The sequence below is a fragment of the Podarcis pityusensis genome (assembly GCF_964106645.2).
Source record: "Podarcis pityusensis genome assembly, chromosome: 12".
Taxonomy (NCBI): domain Eukaryota; kingdom Metazoa; phylum Chordata; class Lepidosauria; order Squamata; family Lacertidae; genus Podarcis; species Podarcis pityusensis.
In genome coordinates this window covers 1,458,023-1,472,597 of record NC_138037.1, presented here as the reverse complement: position 1 = coordinate 1,472,597, position 14,575 = coordinate 1,458,023, and the positions used below count along the sequence as shown (strand labels likewise).

The 14,575-nt window shown below is 49.8% G+C and overlaps 1 protein-coding gene across 1 annotated transcript; it reads right to left on the bottom strand.

The window, feature by feature from the left end:
- Positions 1-363: 363 nt before the first annotated feature.
- On the bottom strand, positions 364-14,423 carry LOC308459807 (uncharacterized protein). The gene is made up of 7 exons (XM_080975517.1): positions 14,281-14,423; positions 11,488-11,690; positions 10,152-10,259; positions 7,163-7,291; positions 5,054-5,158; positions 4,588-4,710; positions 364-2,368 (listed from the first exon to the last, which is right to left on the bottom strand). Exons 3-7 carry the CDS (start codon positions 10,183-10,185, stop codon positions 1,071-1,073), a joined length of 1,689 nt encoding a protein of 562 aa, XP_080831643.1. The 5' UTR covers positions 10,186-10,259; positions 11,488-11,690; positions 14,281-14,423; the 3' UTR covers positions 364-1,070.
- Positions 14,424-14,575: the final 152 nt, after the last annotated feature.

The following is a 14,575-nucleotide window of genomic DNA, read 5'->3' as shown; positions in this document are numbered from 1 at the left end:
GCAGCCCCATTCCTCGGCCGGAGTGCCCCACTGGGGTTGCAGGACCAACAATGGAATAAACTTGCAATAAAGGAGATTCCAGCTAAACACTGGGGAAAACTTTCTGGCAGCAAGAGCTTTTCGACACTGGCAAGTGCTGGACTCTCCTTCCCTGGGGGACCCCCCACCAGCAATTCTTGAACCGGGATTCCTGTATTGCATGGGGTTGGGCTAGATGACCCTGGGGTGCCCCTTCCAGCTCTGTAATTCAGTTTCTAAATTTCAGATCCCCTAGAGTGCCCCTGGATCAAGACTCTCTTGCCCACCCCCCGCAGGGTCCAAACAGAGGTGATTTCCCAAGCAGTCACATTCAGCCACTTCTGATTTAGTCATTGTTGGTTTATTTGCTTTCAGCTATCTCAAAAACTGTACCAGGGGAGGGGGGAAGAGGTGAATTTTTGCTACTTTTTCACTCACTCTACTGCTTGTCCTTCAACCACCACTTTAATCTTCAAACGAACATTTCCTTGAAGCGCCTCAAGCCTAGCATTTCGAGCTATTAAAAAACATCAACAAATTTGATCATGCCGGCATCGCCAGCATCTCCTATAATTGAAAACTAACCTGGACTTCAAACGAGCCTATCAATTTATCGTCCCGATTCACACACACCCTCCTCTTCCCCCCACCCCCAATAAAACCGCCGGCCAAAGCAAGAGCCCCCCTACCCCGCCCTCTGCGTTCCCCAAGGGGTAAGTGCATCGCTGCTCCTGAACTCTCCAAGAGTTTGGGAACCAACCAAGCTGCAATCACTCCTGCTTGCTACAGCGAGGAAGGCGTTAACAGACAGCTGTCAGTCCGCTGGGGCATGGCCTACAGTTATAGCTTTGTCCTGAAGTCGTGGCCCACAGCCAACATTTGCAGACCCACGGCCCGGGCGCCCCACAAAAGAGGAAAGTTTCCTCTGCTCCGTTCATCTGCCCATCTCTGGGCACCAACCCCCGCGAGATCTCTGGGGCCAGGAGGTCTTCCGGTTGCCCGCTTAACCGATAAATTAAAACAGCCCCTTCTCTGCCTCCTCCTGGGTCCTGCTAAGGGTCTGTGAAGCCAGCCTCCTGTTTGAATTTCGCCAGGGTCTCCATGGGCGAGCAGGAGAGCAGCAGAGGGTGCACCTGCAGGAAGGGGTTGAGGTTCCCCCCGTCGTCTCCATAGCACGGCAGCAGCCGGCTCTCGGCGTGCGCCGCCTGGTGCGCCTTGAGCTCCTTGCGCTGCCCAAAGACGGCGCCACACTCGGTGCAGGGGTAGACGCGCTCGACCGTGTGGGTGAGGTGGTGCGTCCTCAGGTTGCCCTTGTACTTGAAGCTCTTTCCGCACTCGAGGCAGGTGAAGGGCCTCTCGCCGGTGTGGATGCGCCGGTGCTTCATGAGGGTGGTCTTGAGGTTGAAGGTCTTGCCGCACTCGCCGCAGATGAAGGGCCGCTCGCCCGTGTGGATGCGCTGGTGGGTGATGAGGGTGCTCTTGCGGTTGAAGCTCTTGCCGCAGGCCGTGCACTCAAAGGGCTTCTCGCCTGTGTGGATGCGCTGGTGCTTGATCAGCTCCCCGTTGTGGCTGAAGCACTTGCCACACTCGCCGCACGCAAAGGGCCGCTCGCCCGTGTGGATGCGCTGGTGGCGGGTCAGGTCCCCGTTGCGGCTGAAGCTCTTGCCGCACTCGGTGCAGCCAAAGGGCCGGTCCCCCACGTGGATCTTCTGGTGGAGGATGAAGGTCTTCTTGGCGCAGAAGCCCTTCCCGCACTCGCCGCAGACAAAGGGCCGCTCACCGCGGTGGATCTTCTGGTGCGTGACGAAGTTGGCCTTGCGGTTGAAGGCCTTGCCGCAGTCGGCGCACGAGTAGGGCTTCTCGCCCGTGTGGATGCGCTGGTGCAGCACGAAGGTCTGCTTGGAGCAGAAGCTCTTACCACACACGGTGCACTCGAAGGGCTTCTCGCCCGTGTGAATGCGCAGGTGGCGCATCAGGTCCCCCTTCTGGCTGAAGCTCTTCCCGCACTCGGAGCACGGAAAGGGCTTCTCCCCCGTGTGCACCCGCAGGTGCGTCACCAGGTTGCCCCGGTGCTGGAACCGCTTGCCACACATGCTGCAGGCGAAGGGGCGGTCGCAGGCCGCGTGGCTCTTGGGGCGCCGCGCTCCCTCGGGGGTGCCGGCGGCGTCCGGTGGGGTCCGAGGACGGGGCTTCTCCCGAGGGCTGCCAGAGCCCCCGGGGGCAGGCGGTTTCTTCTGCTCCGGGCCAGCCTGCTTCGCCCACTGGCTGCCACTGCCCTTGCCGCTGCGGACACTCTGGGAGGCGGCGGCAGCTGCTTCCACTCTCCTCCGACTCGGCTGGATGTCGCCATCTGGTGGTGAGGAAGGGAAGGGCAAGGCATCAGAAGACAAGACAAGAGCTTTGAAATGAAATGAAATTTATTATGGTCCCAGACCAGCTTCACATACCGTATTAAGCAAACATTAAAACACAATAGAATTAAGTTTGAATTAACAATCGCATATAACAATAAACAATACGAATATGACAGCCATTAGAAATGTGGTTTAGGTCTTAGTCTCTAAAATATTATCTAGAGTTTGCATCTGAAGCCTTAGTCTTTGCAATAGCACAGCTTGTTCCCTGAGTTTTATGGCAGCCGTGCAAAATTTGGCTTCCCTTAGCATGATCTCTTGATCCTTATCCTCTATCAGGGATTTTAAGCGATAAAATGTTTAAAAGGACTTTCCCCCAAAAACAGTCCTTTCTGTTGGGGATAATTCAGACTGAATTTCCCAGGTGTCAAAAAAGGTTATGCCACTACTGCGGACCATGTTTTGTTAGCCCAAAAATGGAAAATGAATGAGGTCTCAACCAAAGAATAGTAACTTAAATTGATGGAATAATTGCAGTTTATAGAATAAGAGAACAAGAAGAACATACATTTAGACAAGATTATAAAACATTCATTGAATATATAGGGGGGAAATTGTGTACACTTGAAAACATTGGCGGCATTAAGATAAATTCAACAGTGTAAATATGTTTTGATGGATGCAATGATGGAATGCTGAATGGTTTAGTTTTTGTAAACTAAGATATGGAGAATGAACCATGGAAAGAGAAGCAGGGAACTCATTTATATTTTAAGGATGTTTAAATGAGTTATTTTAAATTGTAAAACAGAAAATTTAATAAAAATTATATATAAAAAGAAGAAGACAAGAGCTGGGCATTGGGCAGGAACCAGAATGCTTCTGCAGAAGCAGCACAGCTAAGTCTGTGACACAGAGATGTATCGTTGGAAGGGACCATAAAGATCATCTAGTCCAACCCCCTGCAAAGCAGGAATTTTTCTGCCCAACATGGGGCTCGGACCCACGACCCTGAGATTAAGAGCCTCATGCTCTACTGACAGTTATCCAGGTGTTTTATGGCTTTAAAAAAAGGCATGTGTTTAGTGCGACGTGCATCATGGGAAATTCCAGCATTGCAGAGGGGTTAGACAGCCTGACCTTTGGGGTCTCTTCCAAGTCCACAATTCTTTGATTCTATGAAATGGCTCTTCAACAGAACATCGAGGTGCAGCCACTTGGTCTGCATGTCTGTTTGTGAGGCAGTATTAGTGAGCCTCTGAGCATGCACAGACTGCACGTTTGGGAGTTTGGCGAGGCAGGCAGCTAAACTGAGGTTTGGAAAAGAGCAGGCAAAATGATCCGGGGGTGGAGAGACTCCCGGATGAGGAAACACTGCAGCGTTGGGGAGTTTTTAGTTTAGGGAAAAGGCAAGTGAGAAGCAACATGATAGAAGCTTATAAAATTATTTTCTGGCCTGCAGAAAAGTGGCTGGAGGAAAGTTTGTCCTCCCTCTCTACTAACACCAGAACTTGTGGAAATGGCAATGAATGTCGGGAGATTTGGAACAGGAAAAAGAAAGTCCTTTGTCATGCAGTACATTGTTCAACTGTGGAACTCACTCCCACTGGATTATTTGTTAAATGTGTATACCGCACTATACCTGCAGGTCTCCGGACAATTACAATGTAAAATCACAATATAAAAACACTAGGGCCCTTCAGGATTTAACCTCCTTCCGCTGGGCCTGTAAGACAAAGCTATTCCACCTGGCCTTTAATTTGAATTCATCCTGATCTTTTATTTCCCTTCTCTTCCCTCCCCCTCCCCTTTTATGAAGATTACCTGCTCTGAGACCCCACAGCTAATTCTCCCCTGGCCTTCTCGCTGGCCCAAGTAGGACCAGTTCAGCCAGCTAGCCCTGGGGATTATCTAATGCTTATTTCCCCTAAATTGTTTTTTGATTTTTGAATTTTATTGTTATTCATGTTTTTAAACTGTATTTTATGCTGCTTTTATAATTAAGTGTTTTAAATTTGTTGTTAGCCACCCTGAGCCCAGTTTTTGAACCAGGAATGGCGGGGTATAAATTAAAAATTATTATTATTATTATTATTATTATTATTATTATTATTAGACACGTAATAAAAACAATAACAAAGAAGACCTAATTGACACCCCCCCCGACACTCCTGCAATTCTCCTTCAGCCAAGATGGGAGAGTCGCAGAACTCACCCATGAGAAAGGTGCCAGGGGATCCTCCTGTTCCCATCTCTCCTGGGGGGCACCCAAAGTCGTCTTCTTCTTCCTCCTCCTCCTCTGGCTCCATCTTCACAATAACGTCAGGTCGGATGTCGGCTGTATGGAGGGAGAGAGAGAGGATTTGTCAGGGATTCTTCAGCTGCCATTTCTGCGCTGCAGCGGGTTGGACCAGATGACCCTCAGGGTCCGCTTCCAACTCTCCAACCCTTTGGTTCTGTGAGTCAGGGGGCTGCAGCGTCCGGGAGCCCCTCTGCTTGGACAGAAGCACCCCCAAATTGGCCGGCCTGCGAGGCTTGGCCATGCCCCTTGACAGCCTTCCTCATGGCCACAAACGGGCTGTGGGGCAGAGACCCAGCTGCCCCAAAGAGGCTTATAATAGCCCACCTCCCACCACACCTCACCCCTCACGCCAAAAGCAGCACAGGCTTCCTGGACTCACAGGAGTCCGTGTCGTCGCCGGATTCCCCACCGCTGTAGTCCCAAGGGTCTTCTGCATACGAGTCGTCCTCTGGCTCCATTTTAATGGCCACCTCTGGCTTGATCCCTGAAAGAGGAGAGAAAATCCAGGAGCCTCATTTACTGCTCTAGCCGGGTGCCCTCTTGGGGGGCACAGACCTCTGCCTCTGACACACAGTTCTGAACAAGGGGGGCTTGCACCCCAAAAGACGCCTGCAAATCCATAGGCAGAAGGGAATCAGGTGTGGAGTGGCGTCTCCTCATTTCATAAAACTTATACACCTCTTAAGAGGAAGAGAAGAGTTTGCTGGTTGAGGCCAATGGCCCATGTAGTCCAGGATCCAACCAGATGCCCCGCAGGGAAACACTCAAGCAAGATTCACACACAAAACCAACCATCTCCCCTCCTGCGTTTTCCAGAAACTGGTATACGGAAGCGTTTGCTGCCTCCAATGGCAGAGCATAGCCATCGATAGCCCTCTCCTCCGTTAACGGTAAAAAAGACCCTCCAAAGCGGTTTGCAAAAAAAGGCAGAGCAATAACATTACCGAGAAGAAGAATTATCAGCAATTTAAAACTTTCAAAAAGTTAAAACAGCAGACTATGAACAGGTTAGAACTCACAGCGTCTTTCTAAACATCTGCTTCTCTAAACAAGAATGCAAAAAAGAGAATGGTGAAAACGCCCGCCTGGTGTCACTAGGCAGGGAGTTCCAAAGTATACAGCTGCTGCCACACAAAAAGGACGAGTTTGTAATGAACGTGGAACAGGCATTATGTGACATGACAAAGCATTCGCCCCAGGAAAGTGAAATAAAAAAAATTAAGGTCTTATATATATAATAAATGTTCATGGATGTGCCGGGCAAACATGTACATAAATGTATGGGCCACATGTCTGAGGCAGCACAGGAGGGCAGTCCTGGAGGCATTTCAGCTCCCAAACTGACCAAATGTTTTTGTTAGGATATAGTTCCATTCCACCTTAAAAGGAGCAGGCATGACTGGTGTATCAAACGCCTGTTTACTTCCGGCTCTCGCTGGGAACTTCCGTTTGTATATCGCTTTTGTATCATGGCTGTTTTCCTGGACACGGAGGCAAGCAGTCATGTTTTTCCTTTGTTCTGAACTACGTTGAATAAAACCGTAAATATGCTCTCTGTCTGCATCTTTCGCTGTGGAGACTTACACACTCTGCTGAAAGGGCGTGCATGGGTCTTGGAACGTCTCTGAGGCTCGTGTTGCTAATTGACTGATGCTGTTCCACAGGAGACCGGTGATCGTCCGGATGCAACTGGGGGCTGCCTGATACCTACGTCTCCCTGGCAGAATCCCAACAAGAGGGTTATGGGCCCAGAATCTCGCAGTCTTCAGCAGTCTTACTCTCCTGTAAGCTCCGTGATACAAAAGCTATATAAAAACGGAAGTTCTCAGCAAGAGCTGGAAGTAAACAGGCCTGTGATACACCAGGGTATTCATGACTGACTCTCAGTCCATTAGGTTCACAAAGAGTGTTGAGTACAATCCTAAGTGTGGGGGGAAATGTGGGAATTTTCCAGAGTCACTCAGAGGAGGATGAAGATGATGTGGAAAAAGAGGAAGATGATGAGGTAGAAGAGGAAGCTGAGGATGATGATCAGAGTTCGGATTCCAGCTCATTGGGCGGCGCTGCTGCTGTTGTCAGTGACAGTGATGACACAGAAGACTACAAGAGCGCAAAAGCCTCAGTCAGACCATCTGATGCGTCTGACACTGAACTGGAAGAACCACTGTTCACCATTGGCCACTTTTCTCCTAAGAAGGAGGAGGTGAGTGCAGAAGACTTGCGTCTAGTACGCAGATCTGAAAGGGCCACAAAAGGCAAACCTCCAAAGAGATTTGCTGATGGGTTTGCTAAGACGGCAACTGCTGTTCTTAGTAGCTCAGAGAAGGTGTGGGAACCTTCAAGCTTAGGAGTGCAAGGGGGCCAGCGGGCACTGGGGGCCACTGGTAGCCAACTCCAGGGGGCCCCTCACCTTGCTCTGGGTGTCCTGTGGGGCTGTGTCATGCACCCCTCCACCTGCTCCCCAGGGAGGAACCCCAGCCCATCTCACCTGCCGGGGAGTCAGGAAGCGGCTCCCTCTCTGCCTCCGCCGGGTCCTGGGGGCATCCGATGCGCAGCTCCTCCTCTGGCTCCACCTTCACCACCACTTTGCGTCCCGAGGGAGCAGCCCAGCCAGCAGCTTCAAGGAGGAAGAATATTATATTAATTTATTTGTGCAGCCGAAGCCGTTACCAAGAAACCACCCAAGATACACAAGACAAAATAAAATGCATTCCACAATTATTGAAACCAGGACTTCCGTGGGGGGGGGAGGAGAGTTTCTTCGCCGGAAGAATTTAACTTATCCCTAAGTTGCCGTTCTAAAGGCAAAACAACCCTCACCTTTTCAGAGATGTCAGGAGCACATCTGTCCCCGAATAAACAGTTAATCATTTCCCTCTGCAACATTTGCCTTTTGCTGCTCTCAGCCTCCTCTGGACTAAGGACATGGGAGCCAGCTCTGGGCCACCCCACCCCACCCTCTCTGAGCTGCATTGTGCTAGAACCTTTATTGTCGGTTAATTCTTGTTTCCCATGTACAGTGGTAGCTCGGGTTAAGTACTTAATTCGTTCCGGAGGTCCATTCTTAACCTGAAGCACCACTTTAGCTAATGGGGCCTCCCGCTGCTGCCGCACCACCGCCGCACGATTTCTGTTCTCATCCTGAAGCAAAGTTCTTTTTTTTTTTTAATAAATATTTATTAAAGTTTTCACAATATTACATAAGAAAAAAGAAAAAATACAAAATTAAAAACAATTCCATCTTTTCGTCACTTATCTTTCATTTACTTGTTTCCCGGACCTCCTCATACCTCCCTTTTTTGTATTCCAGTTCAATTTATTAGTTCAGCAATTCCTTTCCCTCCTTATTTTATCCTGATCTTTTATCTTAATATATTATAGCATTAAATTTTTACCTATTAAAAATCCAATTTTTCCATGTTCTTTTATACCATTACAGCTAGAAACCACTTAACTTCAATCCAACATCATGCTAACATTCATTAATTTTGCAATATTTCTGTAAATAGTCTTTAAATTTCTTCCAATCTTCTTCCACCATCTCTTCTCCCTGGTCTCGGATTCTGCCAGTCATTTCCGCCAATTCCATGTAGTCCATCATTTTCATCTGCCATTCTTCCAGAGTGGGTAGGTCTTGTGTCTTCCAATACTTTGCAATAAGTATTCTTGCTGCTGTTGTGGCATACATAAAGAAAGTTCTGTCCTTCTTTAACACCGATTGGCCGACTATGCCCAGGAGAAAGGCCTCTGGTTTCTTCAAGAAGGTATATTTAAATACCTTTTTTAATTCATTATAAATCATCTCCCAGAAAACCTTAATCCTTGGGCACGTCCACCAAAGGTGAAAGAATGTACCTTCAGTTTCTTTACATTTCCAACATTTGTTATCGGGCAAATGGTAGATTTTTGCAAGCTTCACTGGGGTTATGTACCACCTGTATATCATTTTCATAATATTCTCTCTTAAGGCATTACATGCCGTAAACTTCATACCTGTGGTCCATAACTGTTCCCAGTCAGCCATCATTATGTTATGTCCAACGTCTTGTGCCCATTTAATCATAGCAGATTTCACCGTTTCATCCTGAGTATTCCATTTCAACAGCAAGTTGTACATCTTAGACAAAATCTTAGTTTTGGGTTCTAACAATTCTGTTTCTAATTTTGATTTTTCCACCTGGAAACCGATTTTCTTATCCAAATTGTATGCCTCCATTATCTGATAATAATGAAGCCAGTCTCGCACTTTGTTTTTTAGTTTTTCAAAACTCTGCAATTTCAGTCTATCTCCATCTTGTTCCAAAATTTCCCAATATTTCGGCCATTTGACCTCCATATTGAGCTTTTTCATAGCTTTCGCCTGAAGCAAAGTTCTTAACCCAAGGTACTATTTCTGGGTTAGTGGAGTCTGTAACCTGAAGCGTATGTAACCTGAAGCGTATGTAATCTGAAGCGTATGTAACCCGAGGTACCACTGTATTCATGTACTGAAGGAGCTCGGGATGTTTAACCTGGAAAAGAGGAGACTGAGAGGAGATGTGTTGCTATCTTCAAATATCTCAAGGTCTGTCACAGGGAAGTTTGTTTTCTCCTGCTCTGCTCTTCAAGTTACAAGAAAGGAGATTCCGACAAAACAACAGAAAGAACTTTCCAACAGTTAAGAGATGTTCGGCAGTGGAACAGTTTCCCTTGGGAAGTGGTGAACTCTCCTTCCTTGGAGGTTTTTCAAGAGAGTTTGAATGGCCCTCTGTCTTGGATGCTTTAGCTGAGATTCCTGCATTGCAATGGGCTGGACTAGACCCTTGGAGTCCCTTCTATGACTTCCAAGCCTATATTTATTTATTTTGTGCAATATTGAATTTATTCTGCATTGGCCAAATTGCTGGGGTTGTTTGTTGTTGTTTTTTTGATCATTTTTGGATTTGCCAAAACGTTCCGCATTTTGCATACAGTCATACCTCATGTTACGTTTGCTTCATGTTACATTCTTTCAGGTTACGTCCCGCGGCGACCCGGAAGTACCGGAAAGGGCTACTTCTGGGTTTCGCTGCTCGTGCATGCGCACAAGCGATAAATCGCACTTTGCGCATGTGCACAAGAGCTAAATCGCAACCCGCGCATGCGCAGACGAACTACTGCAGGTTGCGCTCTTTTCATGCTGCAAATGGGCCTCCGGAACAGATCCAGTTCACAACCAGAGGTACCACTGTATTTGTATTTCCAATGCTCTGCATTTGGAGGTTGGGGCTGTTTGCCATAAGCCGCCTTGGGCAAAAGCTCATGGTGGAAAAGCGACCTACAAGTCAATCAAATAATCTTGGAAACCCGCCCCCCCGCCAGGAGGGTACCAACATCCAGCTAAACAAATCAGACTGAACAGGGAGTGTGTTTAGGCTCCGTTCTGCATCTCTGCCACCGGCAAGCTGGGTTCCTGCGACTCACGGAGCGCTCAGGAGGGAAGTCTCCCCGTTACTGACCTGGGCTGGGGGGCTCCAGACTCTCCTCCTCCATCTCCTCTCCTGGGGGGGGTGGCCTCCCCTCTCGGTCTGCTCCAACGGCTATTGGGGGCTTCGCATCAACACCACCTGCCCAAGAGGAAGGGAGGGAATTTGATTTGATTTATTATATTTCTATGCTTGCATGTCATTCCAATAAACCCCAAATTCCAAACAATAAATAACAACATGACAGAACATTTCATAAGATGGGGCTGCTTGTGAGTAGTGAAAAACTGATTTCTACAATGTACACGTTACTAGAATGGGGTGCTAAAGATGAAATGGTTAAATCAACCACGATACAATGGCCTAAAGACTCAGGTCATAATTTGGATAGGGCTTCCGGGGAGAAGTTATGGGGAAAGGATATGAAGTTTACTGCTTTTTATACACTTAGAGGAAATTATTTCAAAATGATGTACAGGTGGCATTTAACACCAAAAAAACCAGCCAAGATGTAGAAAATGCTGGAAATGTAAGCAGGTAGAGGGGCCATTCTTCCATATGTGGTGGCCGTGTAAAGAAGTGAAATGCTTTTGGGAAATGATATTTCTATGTTCCCCAGACAGGCATGTGATAGGAGATGAAGGTCACAGAGTTTTTCTGCAAGTTTGCTAGAGAAAACTCTGCCGGAAATATGAAGGACGTCTGCAAGTCTGAGTTTCAACGCTCAGAGACAATTTTAAGTTAGACTAAAGTACCGTATTTTTCGCTCTATAACACGCACTCGACCATAACACGCACGTAGTTTTTAGAGGAGGAAAATCCGTAGGCATGCCACCCGTAGGCATTCCCTCCATAACACGCACAGACATTTCCCCTTACTTTTTAGGAGGAAAAAAGTGAGTGTTATCGTGCAAAAAATACGGTAAGTCTTTGTAACTGAATTACCATTTTAAGCCTGCATGAACACAGCTGCTGTATCTGGTTCTGTAATCCGAGTGAGTGAATCAGTATTAGAAACTAGGTGCCAAATGGCTCCTTAAACCAAGGCTGGAGTCACCAAAACGGAAGGCCTGGTTTTGGGGGCCAGACAGCTCTGAAGTCTTATTTTTCAAATGATGGACCGACTGTGATTGTCTGCCTTAAAGCATCCTGGATTTCTTAAACGAAAAAGCTAAAACTAATCTAGCTAAGCTTCCCTTTTTAAGCTGCACGGGGGTACACTCTGATGAACTCACAAACAAGAGCAAGGAAGAATAATATCTAACAAATATACCCTCTCTTAGCCTCCCTATCCACATCCCTCCATAGAGGACCCCTGGGGTCGCTTCCAGCCGTACAATTCTGTGATTCCACAGCGCTCAGGACTCACCGAAGGGGAACGAGAGACATGGAACTCGCAGCCTCAAAGAGCCAACTTGCCTTGCGCACGGCGTCAACGCACCACAACGCTAAGCCCCACACGATGTGGGGGTGCCCGCCCAGCGCTCTCTGGACCACATCACTGGGGCCCTTGTTGCTCCCATCACCACGTTGCCTGCTGTGGCTTCAGTGAACATGCGCAGAGCTCCATCCCTGCAATGAGGAGAAACAGAAGGAGGAAGGAATTATACATCAGGCCTGCTATTGCCTGCAATTTGGGAAACGGGGAAGCAAATTTATTTGTTTGATTTGTACACTACCCTTCATCTGAAGATCTGAGGGCAGTTCATGTCATAAAAATACAAAATAAAAACGTTGGACTAGGTGAGCCTTGGGCCTCTCCCAACTCTTTAGGACTAAGTTTGGCCAGCCACATTATAAGGAAGAGGAGAATTATAGAATTAGAGAAAAGTAGCTTTTTTATTATTGTTATTGTAACTGCTTTATTTGCGAAAGGATCGCAATCCTTTGTGCTAAGTTTTTGAAATCATAAGACAAGCACCTGCTGAATCAGGCCCAGTGAACCCAGCATCCTGTTCTCTCAGTGGCTGACCAGATGCCCAAATAACAACAACAACAACAACAACAACAACAATAATATATTATTTGTACCCCGCCCATCTGGCTGAGTTTCCCCAGCCACTCTGAGCGGCTTCCAACAAAGATTAAAAATACAGTAAAATGTCACACATTAAAAACTTCCCTAAACCGGGCTGCCTTCAGATGTCTTCTAAAAGTCGGGTAGGTGTTTATTTCCTTGACATCTGATGGGAGGGCGTTCCACAGGGCGGGTGCCACTACCGAGAAGGCCCTCTGCCTGGTTCCCTGTAGCTTCACTTCTCACAGGGACCTCAGTGTCCAGGCTGAACGATGGAGGTGGAGATTCTCCTTCAGGTATACTGGCCCGAGGCCATTTAGGGCTTTAAAGGTCAGCACCAACACTTAGAATTGTGCTCGGAAATGTACTGGGAGTCAGTGTAGGTCTTTCAAGACCGGTGTTATATGGTCTCGGCCTCCGCTCCCAGTCACCAGTCTAGCTGCCACATTCTGGATTAGTTGTAGTTTCCGGGTCACCTTCAAAGGTAGCCCCACGTAGAGCACATGGCAGTAGTCCAAGCGGGAGATAACTAGAGCATGCGCCACTCTGGCGAGGCAGTCCACGGGCAGGGAGGGCCTCATCCTGCGTACCAGATGGAGCTGGGAGACAGCTGCCCTGGACACAGAATTGACCTGCGCCTTCATGGACAGCTGTGAGTCCAGAATGACTCCCAGGCTGCACACCTGGACCTTCAGAGGCACAGTTACCCCATCCAGGACCAGGGAGTCCTCCAAATGGGAAACCTGCTAGCAGGATCCAAGCACAAGAGTATTCTGGGCATTCAGAAGCCCTGTTGCCTTGCAGAGCCATTGTGTCTGGGAGCCACAGAGACTCACCTCCTCCTGACGTTGTCCAATCCTCTTTCAAAGCCATCCCTGCCTCCTGCTAGCAAGAGACTCCTCCATGTCAGTCCTTCAAGCCACAACTGAGAGCCATCTCCCCACAAAATCTCTCTCGCTCCACCTCCACCTCCACCTATTCCCTGCCTCCAGGCAGCCTCCGCACTTTCGAGAACAGCCCGGCCCTCGCCTCCCTTTCCCAACCCGCCTGCTGTTATGCAGGGAAACCGAGGCAGAGACCCTTTGCCCCAGACGCTGCCCATCCAGGCCTCTGACCTCCCAAGGCAGCGTGCTGCGGCCCCACAACCAGCGGGGGAACTCTGGAGAGGTGTGGGGCGCCCAGGAGCGTCCTGGCAAGTGGGCCTGACCTCACCAAACTTCAGCTGGCAGTGGTGATGAATGCTGGATGACCACAGGAGGGGAGAGTTGGATTTGTATTCGGATCCTGCATCCGGTTGGGTGCTGTGAGAACAGGAGGCTGGGTTCTATGGGTCCCCCTTTGGCCTGATCCAGCTTCAAGGCTCTCCATATGCAAGCTCTATCTACTGTGGTGGCAGAACCTCCATGCCCAGGGGCAGTCTACCCCTGAATAACCAGCTAACAGGGTACAACAGGAAAATACTGTTTTCCTTGGGACCTGTTTCTGGGCTTCCCATAATAGGCAGCTGGCTGCCCACTGGCATCTTGACCTCCTGCCCTCTGCTAGTCTTACTCCATTTAGGGCATGTCTATTTAGGTCCATCCCTTTCGATTTCTGCAAATTGAACTCCCCACCCAAGCAAGGCAAGTTCACCCTCCAAGTCACTCGTGCTGCGCCCCACACATAAAAAGGGAAAGGGAAAGGACCCCCTGGACGGCTAAGTCCAGTCGGAGTTGGGTGGAGGCTTCCCAGGAGTGCGTGAGTGGCACTCGGCACATGCCCAGCAGCCCTCTCGTCCTCAGGTGCCAAATCACACCCCCCCCCCCAATGTGCTATATGGGCAGGAAATCTGGTCCTCGGAATCGGGCCCGAGCTGAGTCAGACCAGCCCTGAACCCAAAGAGGTTTGGGGGGGGGGGACCTCCTGGAGCGGGCAAGGCGGGCATCGCCCGACGGGGCGGGCGGCGGAGACAGAAGAGGCTGCGCCCCCTTGGGCCCGATCCTGCAGGATCGGAGGGGGAGCGCAATCCCATGGGGCCGCAGCAGGGCCGCCCCCTCGAAGGGCAGCCGCGCTCCTGCGCCCCCTTGGCCCGGAGAGGGGCGCGCGGCTCGCATGCCCCCCTGCTGAGTTTCGCAAGGGGCTTTTATTGCAAGGGGGGGGGCTTACCTGGCCTGCAGAGGAGGAGGCGTGGGGGGCGGCCTCCCCGCCGAGGGGGCGCGAGAGGAGGACGGGGAGCAGCTGGCTCTGCCCGGCCCCTCCGCGCGCGCCCGGCACTCCGGCTGGTGCCCCTCGGGCTCTGCCTGCCTTTGTTGTGGGCGGGGAGAAGACTACAACTCCCGGCAGCCCCCGCGCCGGCGAGGGCGGGGGGCGGGGTCTGGAGAGGGCGGGGGAGCGGCGAGAGCAGCACCCAACTCTCCGCCCCCAGGTCCCCTGGCCTGCCTGGCGGGGGGCGCCGGGAGAG

What these genes read in the sequence shown, in the direction of transcription:
- LOC308459807 (XM_080975517.1), bottom strand. Translation starts at nt 10,185, where the DNA reads ATGGAGGAGGAGAGTCTGGAGCCCCCCAGCCCAG. An exon ending in GCTTCCTGACTCCCCGGCAG is followed by an intron (nt 5,159 to 7,162) that starts GTGAGATGGGCT and finishes CTCCTCTTTCAG; the next exon opens with GGATCAAGCCAGAGGTGGCC. An exon ending in CCCTGGCACCTTTCTCATGG is followed by an intron (nt 2,369 to 4,587) that starts GTGAGTTCTGCG and finishes CCTCACCACCAG; the next exon opens with ATGGCGACATCCAGCCGAGT.